Source organism: Theobroma cacao, chromosome 10, assembly GCF_053813885.1.
Source record: "Theobroma cacao isolate CCN51 chromosome 10, ASM5381388v1, whole genome shotgun sequence".
Classification (NCBI taxonomy): Eukaryota; Viridiplantae; Streptophyta; class Magnoliopsida; order Malvales; family Malvaceae; genus Theobroma; species Theobroma cacao.
The window spans coordinates 6,094,776-6,116,418 of record NC_142648.1 but is presented as its reverse complement, the minus strand read 5'-3'; the positions used below and the strand labels follow the sequence as shown (position 1 = coordinate 6,116,418).

Sequence of the window (21,643 nt, the reverse complement as noted above, 5' to 3'; positions counted from 1 at the left end):
CTTGGATTAAAGAAATGGTCATGCATGTATGCAGAACAATGTTGGCAATGTATGGCATTATAATTTACTCACGAGCATACAACACTATCTTGAGTATTGCAAAATTATGGGGAGAATTAATAGCTCTTGACAATAGAACTATGAATTGTGAAGACTTCAGCTATAGGAAGATGAAAATCTATATTGATACTGTTAAGATAATTATACAAATTGTTTAGTTAGACCTATTATACAATATTATTATCTAATTAGACTATAATATCTTATTAGAGTTATACTATAATAATGTTAGTTAGTTACAGTTAGATTATGAATAAGATTAGAATTGGCCTTATATATATATATATATATATATATATGCTTATTTATTTGTGTAACATGCATAATTTAGATTTCTCAATACATAATATATCTTTATCTGTAACTTATACAATTTTATATTATACAAGATTTTTCGTTCTTCTACCATGGTAACAAAGCCACCTTGGTTGTTAGCAAACCTTGTTTCACATGTCCCATGCCTTGTTTCACATGCTTTACTTATCGATAGCTCTATGCTTCGATTGTCCATGTATTAACGTCTTCTGGCACTACAATTTATTTGATACATTCACTGCCACATGTTCTTGTAACATCATTAGTATTTCAATTATTTATGTCATGTTTCACCACGTCATCCTTTGTTTCGTGTTTCGCCACGTCTATCTTTTATGTTGTGTTTCATCACGTCACTTACCATGAGTTTTCCCCCTTTTATCTTTTATGCCATATTTTGTCACGTCATCCTCTGTGTCATGTTTCGTCACATCACTTGCCACATGTTTCGCCATGTTATCTTTTGCGTTGTGTTTTTCCATGTCATTACATCATGCAACCTCTAGTTGATTTTAAGACTTAGTTGATCTTAGTTTTCAAACTCAAGTTGGCATGTACCATACCATCTTGAGTTTGAAGGGGAGTGTTAAAATAATTATACAAATTATTAAGTTAGAGTTGTTATTCAATACTATTACCTAGTTAGACTACAATATCTTATTAGAGTTATGCTATCATATTATTAGTTAGTTAGAGTTAGACTATGAATAAAATTATGATTATCCTTATATATATATATGGTATTTTTCTATGTCTTTTGTGGCTATGTTTGGATTATTAGCCATTGATGAATATGTTGGAGACGTGAGGTGAATTGGTTGGATTAGGTTCTTTCTTGTTGTATATTAGTCGGGGTTAAGGAATTATCTATTCCTTGTAAATTTGTCCTAATATTGGATGGTACTAAAGAAACAAAAGCTCTAGTTATTTGTTTTATGATTTGTTGTGAATGACTCATCTCCTGAAATATTTAAGCTTCTAATAGATGCAATGGTTTGTCATACACCAAAAGATTATCTTGGAGGCATCCTTAGAGGTATGCTAAAAACTAGTTCTACAGATCCATCTAGGGATGTCATTGGGTACCCTATTACAAGGTACTCGCGAGTACCCAACCCAGTTATATAGGGTTAAGGTACCCTATAATCGGGTTCGAGTAGTAATTTTACTAACCGTATTGGGTTCCGGTACCGTCGCTTAGGTACCCAATACCTGAACCCTGATTATATTTTTTTTTAATTTTATGTAATTAGAGATAAACCCATATTATTAATTAAATTAATTCATAAAACTATGATTATTAATTAACTTGTAATATCTTTTAATACATATATTTTATATATTGTGTTAATTTATAAAGAATATAATTACTATTATATATATACTTTTATTATATATACTTTAAATATGAACATATTTATTTTCTGTTTTGTGTTAACGTTACAGAAATTATAACTTATAAAATAATTATTTATAATATATACTTTGTGTATGTGAACTTATAAAATATATACCTAAAAAGAAATTGTAAGATTAGAATAATTTTGGAATGTAGTTATTTTTTTAATTTTATGGACAAACCCATATAGCTTTTTTAAATTTGTAATGTTTAAGTTATTGTTTGAATTGTTTTTAATTATTTAAGTTGATATTTGAGATATTTGTCTTTGATTATTTAAATTTAAATTGTATTATTTATGTGCTTTTATAAATTTGATTATTGATGAATTATAAGAAATATGGATGAAAATATTATTGCATATAGATACGAGGTACAGATTTGGGTTCAGATAATTGGGTATCCATGAGGAGTATTTTAATAATTTTTTTACATAATTGGATTCTTAAACGGGTTCAAGTAATTATCAGGTAGTTAGTCTTTGTTAGGGTTCTAGTTAGGATAATAATTTTAAAATATATTTAGGTAATTATCGAGTTCAAGTACTCTATTTTTTAATTAGGTTCAAGTTTACGTACCTCAAAATTAACAGGTACCCTACCCGTTGACATCCCTGGATCCATCTCTATATTGGGCTACATCGTTAATTCCTGTATTTTGGATGGGAACAGTAATCGTAACTCTTCCAAGCCTCCATCTACTTAGGAGTTAGACTTTGTGCCAGTGTATGATCCTTGGTATGGCAGTATGGGATCTAGACATGTCTATTTGAATTAGGAGAGTTTCTCCTTTGAAGTTGTAGATAAAAGCCTTAATATTTATCACAGAATACATAGCCTTATAGTATAACAAATAAACTAAAGTCAATGGTTCAAATCATGACATCATCTTGTAATTATGTGTTTGGATTTAGAGTGTCAAGGAATTTTGGATATTCTTATCTTTAAAGGGTACGATAAAATTTGAGAAAGGTTGAAATGTATCAATCATCTACATAGGTTGGTTTCCATTACCTAATAAAGAGTCATTGAAATAGATATGTCTTTTATCTCTGAGGTTTATAAGGATAGAAGTATTTAATCCTTCTTTTGTGAGAGGTTTAACTCCTACTTTACCTGAATTAATCCAAAGTGAATATAATTATATTTTTTATGTTTGAGTTTTTTCTATTATCTCTTGATTCAAGAGTTGGATATTTTCATATTGGCTTTGGATGGGTATTCCCTTTTCTTAGTTTTGATCAAATATCCACATAAAAGAATGTAGATACAAGTTATGGAAGGTTGATGATTTATTAAATTTGGTTTTAAGGAACTCATGGGATTTTCTAGTTATCTATTTCTTGGATATGTTTTCGTAGTGAACATTTTCTTCATTGACCGATTGGATTTGATTTAATATTGAGCTTGAAGAAGAAGTGGTTTTGAGAAATGGAAGAATTTTAATGTTATAAATTTTGTTTTCCTACAAAAAAGGGGTTTCTATCAATGATGCTTTTGCAAAAGATGTTTTTAAAAGTGATTTTTTATTATTATTATTTTTAAGATCTTTGATGATTTTGGACTTGAAGTTTACAAGCCCAAAGGCTTCATCTTTTGGATCTTACCAAGAGGAAGTCAACATCTTGGGCCAAGTCAATACTTTTATTGGAAGACTCATAAGCTTGCATGTCTTCATCTTCATTTTCGTCATCAGAGTTGATAGATTGGAGTATTTTTGCCATTATTATATAACAAAATGCATAAAAAAATTACTCCAAACTATTATAAAAAATCAAAATACAAAAGATATAGAAAAGAAAAACAAAGGAAAAAAAGTAAAAAATAAAATTAACAGAACAATAAATTGTTATGAATGCAGTACATTTGGTCACATTTCAAAATTTTACAAAATCAATGAAAAAATCAATTAACTTCGCCCAGATGAAAAAATTGAATAAAAAAATTAATGAAATTCTGTTAGAATCAACAACATCAAATTATGAGACATCTGAAAACATACAATCTTCAGATGAATTCCAAGTATATTAAATACAAACGACCTTTCAATCTTAAAACCAAAAAAATCACAAGAATATAACATACATAATTTAGATTTTTCAATACATAATTTAGATTTTTTATGTAACTTATACAGTTTTATTTATTCAAGATTTTCCCTTCTTCTAACAGATACCATGGAATTTATTGATGAACAATATAACTAACCATACTAGAAAAATTTTAAAGGTTCATGTTAAAGAAATGGAAATGAAAGAAGATTTGTACGCCTTCAATGAAGAAATTTTTGCATAACCTACATGGCTTGCCTCTATAACTTTTTTCTCCTTTTAGTTGTTTGTTGCATTATGTATCTTTTGCTGGAAGCTGTAACTACAGGGAACAAGAACGTTTTATACACTCAGCCCACTCATGTTATGCCTTTAAGTAAGATAGCAAGCAATATGTATGGGTTGTCGTTCTACTAATATTGGCCCTCAAGACCCTTCATATTGAATATTGTTCACATGCATTGATTGGGTCTCCGGCCCTGTGCTTTTGTGTTAGATAGCTGCTTAATTTTCCTATAGACATGCACCTATGCTTGGCAATATAAAGATTTTCACCATTGTCCAAGGCAATAACCCTTACATCAATAGAACCAACTATCATTTGTTCTGATCTAAATTTATCAGGAAAAAATCTCAGCCTCCTTGATTGTCTTCCCTAATAATTTATTATAAATTTCTGCTACAAGAAATAATAAATTGGCAGGATTAGGGTAAAAGTATCTCAGTGGATAGCACGCCATGGGTCATCATTTAATGTCACCACAGAGCTAACTCCTTTCAGTTGGATAGTCCTGTTTAGATCATGGGATCATCAAGTTGGAAGCATAAAGGGTTTCTTCCAGAGCAGAGTTTTATGAAGTTTTTCGGCTTGAAATCCACAAAAGGCCATGCCCATGTCAAAATTTTGGAGAGAACCATTAACCAGATTGAACAGTCGGGAAGTGTATTTAATTGCTCAAACAAGTATGGCAGACAGATATTTTTACATTCTTTTGTGCCTTCCAGGACAAGAACTGGTTTGGTTGACTCTTCTGAGAGCATTTACCATTGACGTTTAAGATTTGCTTACTCTGTACAACTCTCGGTGCCTTGCATCCTAGGTCTAAAGTCCAAATGTGCAGAATGTAGAATTTTAGTAATGCTTGGAACAAGTTTTTTCTAGTGTGATTGAAAGTTTAGGAAGAAAACTACAAAAGTATTCGGATTTACCCACAATTTCAAATTCAGATTTGCTGCAAATGTTTGATTTCATGAACCAAAAGTTTTGCTTTAAAGATCATTTATTTAAGCCTGAATTGCAATTCCAATTGATATTCAAACAAAAAAATTTTTCCTTGGATTTAATCTAATTTTGACATTATTAGTTTTGAGAAAGAAATCTACTTATGTGCTTTACTTCTTAAAAAGAAAAAAAAAGTTCTTGACTTCTAAAATTTTCTTTAAAAAATAAATTTTTCAAAAACGAAGAAATATTTTCATAATTAAGCTCAAAGAAAGTCCAAAAAAATTTTACTTTGCAAATATTTTTTTTTGGACTAAAATATTTAGTGAAAAATATTTTTTTCAAAAGTCTCTTAATTTGTTTCTTATGCCTTAAGCTTTAAAATGACTTTCAAATGATTAATGCTTGAATTTGCGAAGGTTGATTAAAGGAAAGTCAAAGGAAAGAGAAGGAAACAACAAATAATGTGAAGGATATGCTCAATTCTCATAACTTTTGCTACTGATTATCCTTCCCATCCTGTTTTCCTAATTTTGTATCCTTCAACTCATGATGAGATATGGGGATAAATAGAGCTAAATCACCAAGCAATTACTTATCAGGCAAATGATGTTTCTGTCTTTTAGATTTTTTTTTTCTAATTTAGCATCAAAGTGACAACAAATCGGAGGATAAAGTGAACTCTGCTTCCATATTAGAAGGGATAATTGCACATTAAAAGAAAAAAAAATCATAGAACATTTTATTTGAAGAGTACTATTGGAGTTCTTAACAGCACTGACGTTTAACTACATACGCTCTAAAGTATATACAAATGATGCCACAAAAACCATATGCAATATTATCCAGATATTGAAAATACAAAAGTCTCCATGACTTACTGAATATAACAGGGCCTATTACACCAAAGAATCCAAACAAAAATCCAAATTCCACACTTAGATGAAACCAGTTCACTTTAGGTCCATTATCCACTTCTTCTTCTCCTACAGTGTTGCTTGGGGTCAGAGGGCTAGAAGTGTTATCCTTAGTTAATGGTGGTCCAAACAGCTCAGTGCCAAGAAAGCTAGATGCACTTAAGCTTTGGAGCTGAGTGCCTGATGGGATTTTTCCAGTGAGTTTGTTATTGGACAAGTTGAGGTAGCTCAAGAAGGTTAGCGAAACCATACTTGATGGGATTCCACCAGAAAGATTGTTTTTTGATAAATCAGCACATTCTAATAATCTCATGGAACCAATGTTATCTGGAATCCTTCCAACCAATAGATTGTTTGACAAATTCAATGATATTAGACCTTTGAGACTTGTCACCTCCTCAGGGATGTCACCTGATAAATTGTTGTCTGAGAGATCCAACAATGCAAGTAGTTTAAGGGTAGCGCTATAATCCATTACCACTCCTTTCACCACAAGTGCTACATCGTCAAAAAAGCATCCCCTTGAGGTGTTATAAGATATCTTGCCATCTGAGTTATTTCTTGAGATCATCGCACTAAGATTCTTTATACAGCTTGGTATAATTCCTGATAAATTGTTGTGCGAAAGGTCCAGGATTTGAAGAGAAGATAGAGCACAAAATTCTTGCGGTATAGGACCATGAAATCTATTTGTTTGAAGGATGATAACAATTAATTTTGTGGGCCTCTCTCCCATCCATGTTGGTATTTCTCCAGAGAGTTGATTAGCACCAAAGTCAACAGTGAGCAATTCAGTACAATTTCTTAGAGAGAAGGGCACCTCACCCACTAGACTGTTGTTGCGCAGGTGCAAGGATTGAAGATGAGTTAAAGTTCCCATGGAACTTGGAATCTTACCACTAAAACTATTGTTACAAAATTTTATGGCCACCAATCTTGGCCATTGCTCCCAACAATCTGGTATTTCTCCTGAAAAAAGATTACAGCTAAGATTGAGGACTTCCAATCTCATCGGCTGATTCATTCTATAGCACAAAAAATGGGAAATAGATCCTGACAGGGCATTTTTAGAAAGATCCAGTGCAGTCACACTGACAGAGATACGAGGTAATGGACCGGTGAAGTTGTTGGAACTCAAGTCTAGCACAACAGAAGGATGACTCATTGTGAGTAAATCTGAAATGTTTCCTAGGAATTGATTTCTAGAGATGTTCAGATAGTGCAGATGGGAAGTCAAGTTCCAAAACCAAGCAGGGATTGGAGTTTGTCCAAAATTATTATCGCTTAGATCCAAGTAAGATAAAGACTTCAAATCTAGTAAAGAAGGATTCAACTTACCGCCTAACTTCGGCCTTACAAGTGTTTCAGCTTTAGCCTTTAATGCACACCCACCCTGAGCACTTCCAAGGTGCAGCTCAGTAACACGGCCAGTTACATTGTCACAAACAACGCCGGACCAATTACAGCAATCTCCATTTCTGGTCCAATCAGCTAACATGTTTGAAGGGCCTTGGAGATCTTGCCTAAACTTCAGAAGAGCCTGCTTCTCACTTTTAATGCAAGTACTGTTGTGGATTCTGATGCAGAAGCTATGAGTAAATATGTTTAGACATAGCAACACCAAGAAGTTGATTGCAAAAGCATCCATTAACCTTAACCATAATTGCGAAACTTGGAAAGAGGCATTATAGAATCCATACTTGAGCCTTGGGATACTCTAGAAAACTTTTTTCTCACTATCTGTTTATGGCCAAAACCGCAAGAAAAGTCACTTTTAGCAGCGACATGAAGTTATTGGAAAAGCCCCCAGTTCTTCTCATTGACAGATAATCATTGGCACATAGTTTTTAAATTAATTTTTAATAAAATTACTGTCGGAATTCTCTTAACAGGCCATCGAAAACTTTTCAGAAAACATTCTTGTTGTGTCATGAAGGGAGAATTTTCGGTTGCCATGGATCCCATGTAATTTCTTTCGAAAAAGACAAGACTTAAGTTTCAGTCCTAAAGCTTTGAATTGGATTGGTACATACCGGAGAGAGTATTAAATTGTTGTGGTTTCCCGTCAAAGAAGCTTGAAACTTTTTATCAAAATAATAATTTCATTCCTCGTTTTTTCCATTTCATCCATGAATTAATCACAGATATATTATTTTTGGATTCTTTTGGACTCTGAAAAGCAAATGTGAAGCCAAGGCAGAACAATATTTTAGGGAAGAATCCCAATAACTTTTTGACTGGAAGTTTCCATCGAGAAGCTTGCTACTTAAGTCCGATGTCTCTTTCACACATTCATGTATTCTCATTTCCATTGAAAATCGGAGCTGGCGAGAGTGTTGTTTTCAACTCAAAAGATACTTTTGTAAGTTCACAATCATTCTAACACCAATAAGAGAGTACCTCGTAACATAAATTAGACCAATGAAAGCATGAGAATTGCCTTTCATTTATTTAATTTTTTTTACTAAGATGAGAATATAATTATATTGCTTGAAAAAAACATGAACTATGTAAAAAAATTTAAGTAATTTATTATTTTTTTATTATATTTAATTAAATTTTTGTATTTTTATTTTAAATTAATTATTGCACTTATAACTAACAATTGATTAATTGTCATTAATTAAAATATCTCTTATCATTTTATACTCACTTGAAATTAACATGAAAGGTGAAAAATATTATGTAGTTATGTTATCATATCACATCAACATGTTACATCATCATTCATTATAACATATCAACATACCGCACTAATATCACATGACAGAAAATGATAAGTGTTATATTAACTAACAACCATTAATCAACCATTAATCATAAGAGTTTATTTAACTTAAAATAAAAGATATAAGAACTTAATAAAATACAAAAAAAAGTAAAATTTTTTTTAAATAATTCAAAAGTTTTTCTTAAATATTATGCCTTTCATTAAGAACACAAACTAATGCACTTATCATAAGACATTTATGAGTTAAGTCAAGCTAAGTTAAGTCCAATTTACACTTTAAAAGTTTAAGCTTAGAGTTTGACTCGATCAACCCATATAAATCGTAATTATTATTAAAATATAAAAAATATATATTTTATATTAATATGTACATATTATTTATTAATATAAAAATATAGTTGGACCAGATTGGGTCAAGCCTAGATTTAAATATTTATAGCCAAGCCCGACTGCATTGGCCCAAGCCTTGGGGCTTTGGTAGGCGGCCTAGCCCGTGGATACTTCTAAGTGTTGCTTCCCTCCTCTATTTAACTAAAAGAATGCCAAACCAAGTATTTCAAATCCCTTTGCCAAACAAAACTGACCTAGTCTTTGAGAATATTTGCTGTAAATCAATATGAAATTTGGTGGTAAATTAAGTATCCTTGCATGCCAGCTGAGCATTGTTTAATTAACGATAATTCTACGAGAAGCTCATATTTATGATTCTCTTTCAACATTCTTGTATTTACTGTCCAAAAAACTAATCATTTCTTTAAAAGTTGTTTTACAGAATAAGAATAAACATAAAATGATTACAATTCACGAGTTAGTTTTACTATTAAAATGTTTCTAAAGAATTTAACTTGATGTTTTAAATAGGAAAATAGCTAAGAAGTTTTATTCTTAACCTCTTTTTTTAAAATATAAGTGCTTTTCTTTTTTTCTCATTTTCAAGAAGCACGTGACACATTATTAACTGTCACTATATCATTAAGTCAAAATACTCGTTGAGTACGTAATATAAATGTGCTATTCTTATAATAAACGCATTCTTTCGCAATGGATACGATTAACATATTTTTAATAATAAACATGTTCTTCCCTTGATGAACATGTTCCATCTAAACATGGTTTTCCCATGTTATCCAATAAACACTTTCTCGTTAATTATTTCTAAGAAACCGCTTCTACTTAGTATATACGGGACCCTCAACAATTCATCAAAGGGACTAGAAATTTAACAGACTCTATCTCTAAGATATTCTCTCTAAAAAGTTGTTTCTAAACTTTTCCTAAATGTATTCTCTTTTTTACATAGCACTTTCTCTCTTATTCTCTGCGATACTTTGTCACTACATTTTCTATACTTTTTCCTAATTTGTATCTCTCAACTCATGCCACATGCATTTAACACTTCAAACATTGCTTCAATCTATCTCTTTGTTATTTCTAATTCATCTCATTTTACTTATTGCAACATTATTTTTCTCCTTAACAAATTAATAAAGATTTAACACTTGAGCAATTAACGCACTGATTGATGTATAATTTTTTACTTGAAAAGTAAAGTTCGAATCCTTTCTCCCTCAATTATAAAAAAAATTAATAAAAATTTATACATTTGTATCTCCTACTATAATCTAATTTGTACTTTATAATTGTTTAAATCGTTATTAACACAAAAAATCAAAACCCTAATATATGCTGGCCATGAGCCCGTAGCTTGGTTATTAAAATGTCATAATTCAATTCTCTAATCTATTATTTTAGCACAAAATTTCAAAAAAAATCTTTTACAGACAATAATTAGGTGATTATAAGATATATGTATAGTTTCTAATAGAAAAATCACAACATTTCTTCTTTCTTTTATTTTTCCGTTCAAAAATAAAATATTAATTTTTGATTTTTCAACATGAGCAAAGATCATAGAATCTTAATTCCATAGAACCTTCTTTCCCCTTCAAAGGGGAAGGATACTCGCAATTATGCCAAACCCTACAACTCAAATGTCACAATTTTTATTACTATTATTATTATTTAATGAAAAAAATATTTAAATTTAATTTTTAAGTGAAAAATTTTCAGATGCACAATATATCTTACTCTTATACTCATATGGCACGTTTGGTACGGGAAATAGCTATGTTATTCTCCCTCTATTCTCGGTCATTTTCTATTCTTTTGTTTGGTACAAAATTGAAACACGGAATAGCAATTCCGCAGGAATAAAAATTCTGTCAAATAGGCTAAAAGTCATCTTTATCTATTCCCTTCCCCTCCCCTCGGTAATAGCTATTCCATGACTCATGGAATAGCTTTCAAATATATAATGACCAAAATAGCCCTTATAACTTAAAAATATTACAACCCTATACCTATAAATACTTTTTTTCTCCCATTTTCCCTTTTCTTTCTCCCTCTTCTCCCTCTCTCATTCTCTCTCTAACTGAAACTCAACATCGGTGACGACGGCGACGGTAGTGACCTAATATGATCGGAAAGCGTCGATCTAGTCCTTTCCGATAACATTGAACCAAGATCCAGCCAGATTTGGCACTCAACAGCCAGATCTCGTCACGAGAAGCACCGGATCTGGTGCTTCTCGACCAGATCCCACGGTTGGATCTGACACTCCACGGTCAGATCCAGCCGTGGGGAAGCGCCGATCTGGCACCATAATGGTTAGATCCGGCCACATGGTGCGTCAGATCGACGTTTTGTTACACCGGTTGCCTTTTCGGCGACCGGTCCATGAAAAAGAAAAAAAAAGGCTAAAATAGAATAAAAAAGAATAAATTATTTGTAAAATTTAAAATATTAATATTTTATATATAATTGAAACATTATTAATATTAATATGATTAAAATATTAAATATTAATATTTTAAACTATTAATGTTTTATTTATTAAATTATTAATATATTTAATTGTTAATAAGTATAAATAAAAATAAAATTTATTAATATTTTAATCAAAATAATATTAAATTATAAATAAAATATTATTAATTAAAATATAAGTAATTAAATTATATTAAAATATTGATATTTAAATTATTAATTATTAATATTTTAATTAATTATAAATTATTAATATTTAAAAAATAAAAAAAAATAATTATATATAATAAAGGGTATTTTTATCTTTTTATTTTCTATTTCTTTCTTATTCCAAAGCTATTGTTACCAACCAAATACTATAATAAGTCATAATAATTATTCTTACTTTATTCCATTTATCATACCAAACTATATAATACTTATTTTACTATATTCACACCTCATTCTATTCCCACGTAATAACTATTCTATTTTATTCTTATCTATTCCGCGAACCAAATATGCTAATAATTTAATAAATTATCAGACTATAAAAAAACTTATCCTTTATTTTTACCTTTTTGTTCTCTTTTTTATAGTATTACGATTTTTATTTTTAATATTATTAAAATATCATAATTTTATATAAATAGAAATAGTAATAATAAATGATATACAACCAATGTAAGAGATCCAACATTTTAGGAAAGTGGGCCCCACAGATTGCTCTTAATGGCATTATTGAGAATGTTTTAAAAAGCAATCCTTTTTTTAATTCTCCGAGCCAAGTTCTATAAAACCCCAGTGGCAGAAACCCCCAATAAAAAAATCACACTACTGCAACTAAGATTTTTCTGTCATCTTCAAGAAATTTTTTTTTCTCTTCTGATCGAATATGAATTGTCTTCAGAATCTTCCAAGGTCTGTTCAAATCCTTTCTTTTTAATCTTTTCAATATTCCAATGTTTTTTTTTTCTAGCATGGGTCTAATCCAAAAGCTTGCTCAAAATTTTATTTTGGAATAGTTTCAGATCCTATGCACGGCCATTTCAAGGTTGCAAGAGCTACCCAAGAAAACCCTTTTCATGTTCCATCAATATGATGGTAATTTTTCAGCTTCTAATCTTTACTCTCATATAATATCAACTTTCATAAGTATTGATGTATGTGTGATTTATCTTTTACTGTTTTTGTTGGTTTTTGAATTGTTTGATTTAATGTAGGGAGGGATGGATTTTAGTGATATACCGAGAAGTATGGCAGTTAAGGTAACTCAATTATCCATGGATTTCAGAGTCTTTATCTGGGTTTTCATAAGAATTTAGTTTTAGCTTTAAAGATTTAATTTCACTGTAGATTCTGTACACTTCTTTCTTCATCTTGATATATTTGTTTTTAAAGATTCGAATTCTTTGGCTTTTCTTCTTGGATTAAAATATTTCTTTTTTTTTTTTTTCACTTTGGCCCTTTACTCTTTATGAATGGATGTTGTTATTGAATAAGGTAATTACATGTTTTATTTATAACTGCTTAGTTCACTGAGTTGAATTTATGTAGTTATGATTGGAAATGACAAGTTTATCAAAAGAGCTTTTTAAGTTTTTATCAAGGGAAACTGATTAAGCTGTTGTAGTTAGTGCCTATGTTCTAACTGAATTTTTGCATTTAATATGAAATGAAGGATTTGTTAATTTTCTGTTTGCATTAAACCTGTAACATGTGAAATCAAAATGATGATTGCGCCCAAATTGTACTAGGAGGTTTAGTAACCTTTTAGTAGTCTATATATGATGATTAAATTAGTTTGGTTTATGATGTAAAATGCCATTCTCTGCATGCTGCTCAAGATGCTGCTTGATTGTATGTAAACTGTCTTTTGGATTACCAATTTCTTTTTCGACAGGCAATTTCTGGTTCTACATCAAGTGCAAAGCAGAGTAGCTCTGAATCAGAGGGGGAAAAATCCAACATATATAGTCATAATATGACAGAAGCAATGGGTGCTGGTAAGTTCACTTTTGTTGTGCTTTTGCTTTAAGTTTGAGGAAGGTTTGCTTGCATTTAGGTGTAGCTGGCATTTTTCATGTCAGAAGCTTGGTCAGTACTGTTCCTTTTGATGTGGGGTACACAAATGTAAGCTAAACCTTACTGTAGATGCTCACAGCTAGCAGACAGATCTTCTTAATATGAAGTGTTGAACAATTCACTGGTTGCCATATACTTTCTGGCAGTCTCAACATTCAAGTTTCAACATGATAAATTAATATGTTGGTGTTTAATTTAGTGGTATCGTTACTCTCTTATTACTCTATTTTATAATTTTGTTTCTTCTAGGTTAAGTTGTTATTAATCATTTGTTATGTGGTTTGCTGCAGTTTTGACTTACAGGCATGAACTGGGAATGAACTATAACTTCATCCGTCCAGACCTGATTGTGGGTTCATGTCTGCAGGTAATTCTCGTTTCTAAGTAAATAATTGAAAATAATTCTCTCAAATGATTACCTGAATTTTTTTTTTCCATCTTCAAATTGATAGGCTCCAGAAGATGTTGACAAGCTTCGTAAAGTAGGAGTGAAAACCATATTTTGCTTGCAGCAAGATCCAGATTTGGAGTATCTTAGACACTGTTGTCATTGAAGTTCCATCTAAATTTATGATTTGATAATTGAAAAATGGAAGTAACTAATTGCTCTTACGTATTTCCGTGTGCATGATTGTTTATGAGATATGTCATTTGGACAATGATTAACAAGATTGGTTGAGCAAATAAGTAAGTGCTTTGATTCCTTTACTACAATTTCCAGATATTTTGGGGTTGATATTGGTGCCATTCAAGATTATGCCAAGAAATGCAGTGATATTGAACACATACGTGCTCAAATAAGGTCAGACATGACAATTGAGTGGTCATAACATTTTAATGAGTTTTCATTGTGAAAAGCATCGTTTGTAATGCTATGAGTGAAATTAGCTATCAATTTTTCTTGTTAAAAGACTACTTCTTTTATGTATGACTGATACCTTAACTTGTTAAGCTGAAGCAGCTGTTTTTGTTATTTTAAGTCCTTTTTGTTACTAATTTAGTTAGGTCAATAATTGATGAAGCAGGGACTTTGATTCATTTGATTTACGGATGCGGCTTCCAGCTGTGGTTAGCAAATTATACAAGGCCATAAATCAGAATGGAGGTGTGACGTATGTACATTGTACTGCTGGACTTGGAAGAGCTCCTGCTGTTGCGGTATTAGATTCATTTATTTTTCTAAAATTTCTTTTGCCATCCAGTTTTGAAAGCTCAATTTTCTTGGAATGAGCAATCTTTCAGTTGCTTTAATCTATCTGTCAAACTGATCTATAGATTTTTGTTGTTATTAATGACAGATGGCATATATGTTCTGGGTTCAAGGCTATAAACTTAGCGAAGCTCACAGATTGCTGCTGGTATCTTTGCCTTTGTCTCCATGCTTATCATTTCTTTTTGGATAATGATCTGAGACCTAAACAGGCTTAGCCTATCTAAATTTATGAATGGATTTAGAATCATTAGAAGGGCCAATGCATTTTGGGTGCAAGGATTTATTTCTACCATTTCACAGTTGAGGAACTCTATCTTGAATCAATACTATTAACAATAAGGACATATTGGTAATTAATTTATGAAGCCCTAACTTGTGCATGTAGCCACATGGTTGAGAATCCCTCAATTGAAATGGCAACAATCTAATGCCAAGGATCTTTGTGTGTCTGAACAGCTTCCTTTGTCAATATGACAGTACCTACTGCCTTCAAGTTATTCTGTGGAGCAGCACCTTGTGCCTGCAGATATATAGGATACTCAATAGTTAGCGTGGACAGTCAGATTTCAGTTTTTTTTTATATTATTTACAGAAAACAAACCCTACAGTCCCCATGTTTCCCAAAACTAGAATACGTGATTTGTTACTTGATCTTTTTCATGGATGTAATTTCAGGTTTTAAATTTAGATATTTTAGTTTTTTTTTTTGAACAGTTAGTTTAGTTTAATTCTGGATTTGGTTTTGTAAATTTTGGTCAACACTGGTGTGATAGTAATCTATAGAATTTTTTTTTCCCTTTCTCTCTTTTTCTTTGTAAATGATTCTTGAAAAAGAGGTTTTTGCATTATCAATATGTGTGTAGCTTATTTTATAACATCTCTGGTATATCATTTTGTTTCTTCTCTTTCAGAGCAAGCGGTCATGCTTCCCTAAATTGGATGCCATCAAAAGTGCAACTGCTGATATTGTGAGTCATTTCCTTCTATTACTATAGGTGTAATCATTTGAAGCTTAAATTTCTGTTTTCTTTTTGGATGTTTGGATGAGTTGACAATGAATTCCAAGGTGAATCGACTAATCTGGTCTATGTTTCACATTCATAGGAGTTCGTCTATGTTTCTGCTTCTCGAATATGATAGTTTCTCGGCATTTCTAATAGTATCAAGTGCTATTCCTGTTTTGGCATTTTTAATTTCTGGAGTGTTAGCTCTGAATGGAAAGGGTCCACATTTAGCATTCTTTTATTACAGGTACTGCATTAGACATTTTCCTAAATTATAGGGGTCAAATGTGACATTATCCCAATTAAGAAATGTAGAAAAAGCTATTTAATTTTTTGCTTCATAAGTTCATGAAATTGCAAAACATTCTTATTTTGCTATGTAATACTATCTTAATTGCAGCATTTGCTAAAGCATAAACGTCATGTAGTCATTGCAAAAGATTTGCTTTTCTGGTGTGTAATACAATGTTAATTGCAGTACTCACTAAAGCACGAGCTTCGTTATTGGATTATTTAGCTTCGTTATTGGATTATTTTCTGTGTGTGTTTTTTTATGTATATAAGCATTATATATTGAATGAGAAGTTATTGCAAACTCATTTTATCATATTTTCTCAATGTATAGCTTACAGATCTTAAGAGGGAGCTTGTCACTTTGACATGGGAAGACAGCAAGTGCTCTACAGTGGAAGTTTCTGGACTTGATATTGGGTGGGGCCAGGTAATGGACTTCTATTAATTTTTAGCCCACTGAGGTGTAAGAATTTCCTTGGATGCTTTATTTAGTCCTTCAGAATAATTTCTTCAGCTTTGTCAGTTGAGAATTATAGAAGCCATGGACTTTGTTTGTGGATGCAAAAAGTGTCAATTGCCATGTTGCGAATTTTAAAAGCTACAATATCCCTGCAATGTTGTATATGTTATTTGATAGCACTAATAACTGTGTTATTTTTAACCCAAATTCCTCAAAAAATATGAGATTGAAAATCTTGTGACTTATTTGGTAACTAATAAGAGCTAGTCTAGTCAAACAGTTCCTCATTCCAGCAGATTGGTGAAGTTCCAGTCCTAATATATGCCATTTGTTTTTCTTACTACTGTGAAGGTGATCAATTGTTGGAAACAAATATCAATACAGTTTTCTCAATCAGATAATATTGATTCTAGAGAAACTCATTCATCCCCAATAAAGACTTCTCTGTGCATATTCCAGCAGTTTGTTAAACAGATGTATTATGTGCTTTTCCGTCTAAATCTAGAGAGTTTTCATAGGCGTTTCCAGTTTCTCCTTTTGTCTGCGTTCAGTCTTGTCCTATCTGCACATCCCAGACTTCTTGGTTGCTTTTGGTGCAGTACAGTATGAAGACTTGAAGAGTATAAGACAAGAAAAGAATGATGATAAGATTAGATTATTTTTATCCTTTCTTACATTTGGTACAAACATAATTAGGAGAAGGATGAAGGATATGATAAGATAAATATTTTATATGTCGACAAAGATAACCTATCCTACATAATCATTTAGTGTCAAGATTTAATATACATAAATATATTTAGTGTCAAGATCTCACTTGTTTTATTGTCCAACACTTACGCAAGGTTTGAAAGTGATGTTTAGCATTTGTAGCCATCTTCCTTAACTTTTGATAAAATTGATTCATTTACCCCTTTTCTTATACATATCATCTTTTCTCCCTATATCTATTTATGGCCTATCACTACTTTCTTTTTTTCTTTTTAAATGAGTTGACTAAGCTATCCATAATATTGAATTGGCCTAGGTTTTTTTTTTTAATAAATGTTTTATAGAGGGAACACCCAAAAAAGAAAATAGTTCAACCAGTGTAGACTAAAACTTGTTTTACCTCACTTTGAAGTTTGAATATAACATGGAACGTCAATTTAAAAAAAAAAAAGGAAGGTAATATGGACAACATAGCATATACAATAGAAAATAAGTTTTGGATGGTTTTAACAATAGGCCAGACGGTTGAATCTGGAACTTTGCTTCAGGATATCTTCATCAGGTCTGCATCAGATGTGTCATTTGAATCTACTTTTAATCATTTCCTTAAAAGGCACACAAAACTCAGTATTGTACAAAAGCCATCCTATGTGGATATAATCTGGTGTTCAAAGTGGGGCCTGTATTCCTAAGGGTAGCTTTTGAAGCCATATCCAGCATGTCATATGGAAATAAACTAATTGTTGTGCATGTACTAGGTTCTTGGTTTTCTTTATAATGGGTTGAGATTTGTCAACTACATTGGATAAAGATTGATTTATTTGGATCTTATTTCCCTTTTGATGCAAAAGTTAAAAGGACTTATTGGATTGGAATTATTCATTATTTTAAGATGATATATTAATTAATTCTTTCACTTCCAGCTGTTTGATCATTCTATGTATTTTGTATTTTTATCCAGAGAATACCTTTGAAGTTTGACAAAGGGCATGGTTCATGGACTCTCCAGAGAGAACTGCCTGTAAGTGTCTTTTGTTTGTAGGAATGCATTTTATTGTCTTTAATTTCTTCAACTCAAAAACATATTACTCCATTTTCCTTTGTGTTTCAAACCCCTGCATTAACAATTTTCCTACATTTAACCAGTCACAACTTTGTTGATCTTGCTTTTCCTGTTTTCTTTCGTGTTTCTCTTTTAGTCTTATTCATTTAGGCATCCTGTCGGCGCCTAAATTTCTGCGTAATAGCCATTCATGGATTGAAGAATCAAGATATTTTGTTAACTTTTCATTTATGCTGAGCACCTTGATTTGGATTCTCCTGGGGACCAATTCTAATTCAATTCATGTTAATGCTTCATATTGTCATGTCCTTGCCTGTGTCAGGTCTAATATTCATGGAAACATAGCATAGAATTCTTATTTCATAGCTTGATAATATATATATATATATATGGACAATAGCTTTCAGGTTCAGAAACATAATGACCTGGTACAGGTGTAAATTATTTAGTATAGAATTTTTTACCTGAGGTATATTTGTCGATGTATAGATTATTACTTAAGAGAAATGCTACCTTGAAAATGGAAACTCATGTCAATATAACTAAACCAGATTATAAGATTCTAGTATGTTGTCTCTTTCTTTAACAGGAAGGACGCTATGAGTACAAGTATATAGTGGATGGGGAATGGACATACAATGAATTTGAGCTGGTAACAACTCCTAACAAAGATGGCCATGTCAACAATTTTCTTCATGTAAGTTCTTAGTTTCTACTGTCTGGCTGGCAAGGGGAAAGCTCAATCTTGTGTAATCAATTGTATAATCTATGGATTGGTTTAAACGTTGTTCACGAGCCTGTGCTTTTGTATAAATTAGTTCAGGAGGTGTTTGGTCATCTCCAATTGATCATATTAGAAAGCTGAACTTTAGTTCGAGCTGATTGAAACTTGGAAACCTTCTAAAAATTTGCCTCCGGGACTGTTTGTGCATGCTTCCCAATTAGCACTTGTAGTTGAAAAAACCTTGTCCAGGGAGGACACTACTCAGGAATAGGTCAAAGTATATTTAGGGTGCCTTGACTATAATCTAGAAAAGCTCTAACAGCTGGTGATAATTTTCTCTTTTATAGCAGCCCTCCACCAACTAGGCACTTTTACCATCTTGTTTTTTCTAGTATCATGCAAAATCTCTGATGTTTATTTTCCTATCAATGCAGGTTGTGAACAATGATCCAAGCAGTGTTAATGGGGCAGTTCGGAAGAGGTTGAGTAGTGAGGATCCTGATCTTAGAAAGGAAGAACGGTTGAAAATCAGACAGTTTCTTGAAGCCTACCCTGAGGAAGAGTGAACTGAAAATGCAAGACAGGGCATGTTTTTTTTTTATATATAATTGGGGGAGGAGAGATTCGAGCCCTGCTCTCTAGGCAGGGGATGATGCACCAATCAATGAGCCAAATGCTCTGGTGCGCAAGACAGGGCATGATGTAGTATATAAATGTAATATTTGCTTGGAATAAGCATGTATCATAGCAATATGAAACTGTTGTAGAATAGTGAATAAATAAAAGTTGTTGCATTTCTGCAAAGTTATACTTGCAGAGTTTCAATTGAGCTCTTCTTGCTGAGCAAATGTTGCAGGCCCTGCTTTCTGAAATCCAAAAACTGCATTTTGGGAACAGCTCAGTTATTCGAGGTTTGATCCCTCCAGACTTAAAAGTTTTTCAAGTATTGTCATTTATAAAGGGGAAAAAGGATCAAGGAAATGACCATATGAAGTGCATTCTTAGGTAGAGTATGGAATACTGTAAGTTTCCTGCTTTCCTTGCAATTTAACAACTTGTAATGTCTTTGCAGTATTTGGTTTGCATTTTAGATATGAGAAAATCTTCCCATTGCAAAGTCATTACAATGTGACGAGGGAATGTCATTCCCTTCTCTCACGGATGCAAGGTAACTTTCCTTTGTAAAGGAAAAGTCACAAATTTTATTTTTGTCCAATTATCCTACCCATTGCCGGACCCTCTCTTCTATTTCTTCTTCCAAAAATCCCCTCACTGTTTGCTTTATCTTCTCTCTTGACTTTGGTCCATTTTTTTCTTTTTTTTTTTTTCACTTTTTTCTTGAATTTGGGTTTCGGAAAGGAGATGAAAGATTAGAGATTTTGGGTTTTTTGATAAATTGCTTTTTTTTTTTTCGTTCTGATGATATGTCTTTATGATTGTTGGCTTGTGGGTCGGGTTTTTCTAGGTTGCAGTGGAAAATTCCTGTCTGAAAGCATTTGGGGATATTTTTTTTTTTTTGGCTTTTGCTATACTGGTTGTCTTTGTGTAGGGTTTTTTGGCCAGTTTTTGTACATGCTGCTCGTCTGTGCTGCAAATTTTGTTCATGTATATTGTAGAACATTGCTTTGACTAGCTCTACTATGGTTCTTACCTTATACAGGGGCCAACATGATATATGAGGTCATATATTTCTTACCTTTCTTTTAAGCTAGTGTTTGCTCGAAAGTATGGATGCAAGGAGGAAGGTGGGAAAAAAAAAAAAGAAAAAAAGAAAGTTGAGTTTTATGTGCCAAAAAATTTAACTTCATATGTTGAATAAAATAAAAAAAAATAATAAATTATATATAAATTTTAAAATAAAAAGCATATGAATTAATCAGAAATGATAATTGGTTAGATAAATGTGTGATTCATAAAGACATGGATTAAAACTTTACAAATAAAGGAGGCTAGAGAGCTTCATAAATTAGTTGTCTTTGGACTGTCCCCATTTAGAATCTCAGTTTTGAGGGTTCCAACTTAACTTCTTTCCAATATAGAGACCGATTGGTGTTATTCGAGTTTGAAGTTTCCCTTAATGATGACTGTCCCACATTTCCCAATTGGTCTGTCTCCTTACAAGTTCCGACTGAAAGATGCCTATGCTTTATTTCAGACAAGGCCCTCCTATATACAATAACGTCAATTGTGATGGCTTCAAATTAATCTTCGAAAGCATTAAAAATGTTAACTCTCTAACACTATGAAGATGGGTTTTCGAGTCATGTTCCAGCAATTTATCCACTTTCAAAAAGATCTTTTCAGGCTTCTGCACTCCTAAATACTCATGGCTCAAACTTTGATCAATTTTATTTGCAGGCATTGATCTCCTCGGTGTTATCATCTTTAAGTAGATTTTTATTTGCTGTGATGGTAGGAACTCACAGCAATGCTACCTTTAATTGACAATTTTGATACTCTTCATCAAACTTAGTTTGTATTTATATTTATATTCTCTCAATAACAACATTTCCTAAAATTTAGTTTATGAAGACTAAACCGGACCTAGGAAACATTTGCACAGTAATCAACGAGCAGCTTAATGGTAAAA

At 31.8% G+C, this 21,643-nt stretch overlaps 2 protein-coding genes across 3 annotated transcripts; one reads left to right on the top strand and one right to left on the bottom strand.

The window, feature by feature from the left end:
• Positions 1-5,814: 5,814 nt before the first annotated feature.
• On the bottom strand, positions 5,815-7,611 carry LOC18586565 (receptor-like protein EIX2). Its single transcript, XM_088810465.1, has one exon. The coding sequence runs from the start codon at positions 7,609-7,611 to the stop codon at positions 5,815-5,817; it is 1,797 nt and encodes a 598-aa protein (XP_088666591.1).
• Positions 7,612-12,281: 4,670 nt separating this feature from the next.
• On the top strand, positions 12,282-19,857 carry SEX4 (dual specificity protein phosphatase (DsPTP1) family protein). Of its 2 annotated transcripts, none has more exons than XM_007010035.3 (14): positions 12,282-12,420; positions 12,531-12,603; positions 12,723-12,767; positions 13,403-13,505; positions 13,875-13,951; positions 14,037-14,113; positions 14,306-14,386; positions 14,610-14,742; positions 14,883-14,942; positions 15,709-15,765; positions 16,427-16,522; positions 18,228-18,287; positions 18,919-19,026; positions 19,488-19,857. In XM_007010035.3, the coding sequence occupies exons 1-14, from the start codon at positions 12,395-12,397 to the stop codon at positions 19,617-19,619; spliced, it is 1,128 nt and encodes a 375-aa protein (XP_007010097.3). In that variant the 5' UTR covers positions 12,282-12,394; the 3' UTR covers positions 19,620-19,857. The 2 variants fall into 2 exon arrangements, with proteins under 2 accessions (XP_007010097.3, XP_007010098.3); XM_007010036.3 differs by having other exon boundaries at positions 12,285-12,420; positions 12,525-12,603.
• Positions 19,858-21,643: the final 1,786 nt, after the last annotated feature.

What these genes read in the sequence shown, in the direction of transcription:
- SEX4 (XM_007010036.3), top strand. Translation starts at nt 12,395, where the DNA reads ATGAATTGTCTTCAGAATCTTCCAAG. An exon ending in CATGTTCCATCAATATGATG is followed by an intron (nt 12,604 to 12,722) that starts GTAATTTTTCAG and finishes GATTTAATGTAG; the next exon opens with GGAGGGATGGATTTTAGTGA. An exon ending in GAAGAGCTCCTGCTGTTGCG is followed by an intron (nt 14,743 to 14,882) that starts GTATTAGATTCA and finishes TATTAATGACAG; the next exon opens with ATGGCATATATGTTCTGGGT.
- LOC18586565 (XM_088810465.1), bottom strand. Translation starts at nt 7,611, where the DNA reads ATGGATGCTTTTGCAATCAACTTCTTGGTGTTGCTATGTCTAAACATA.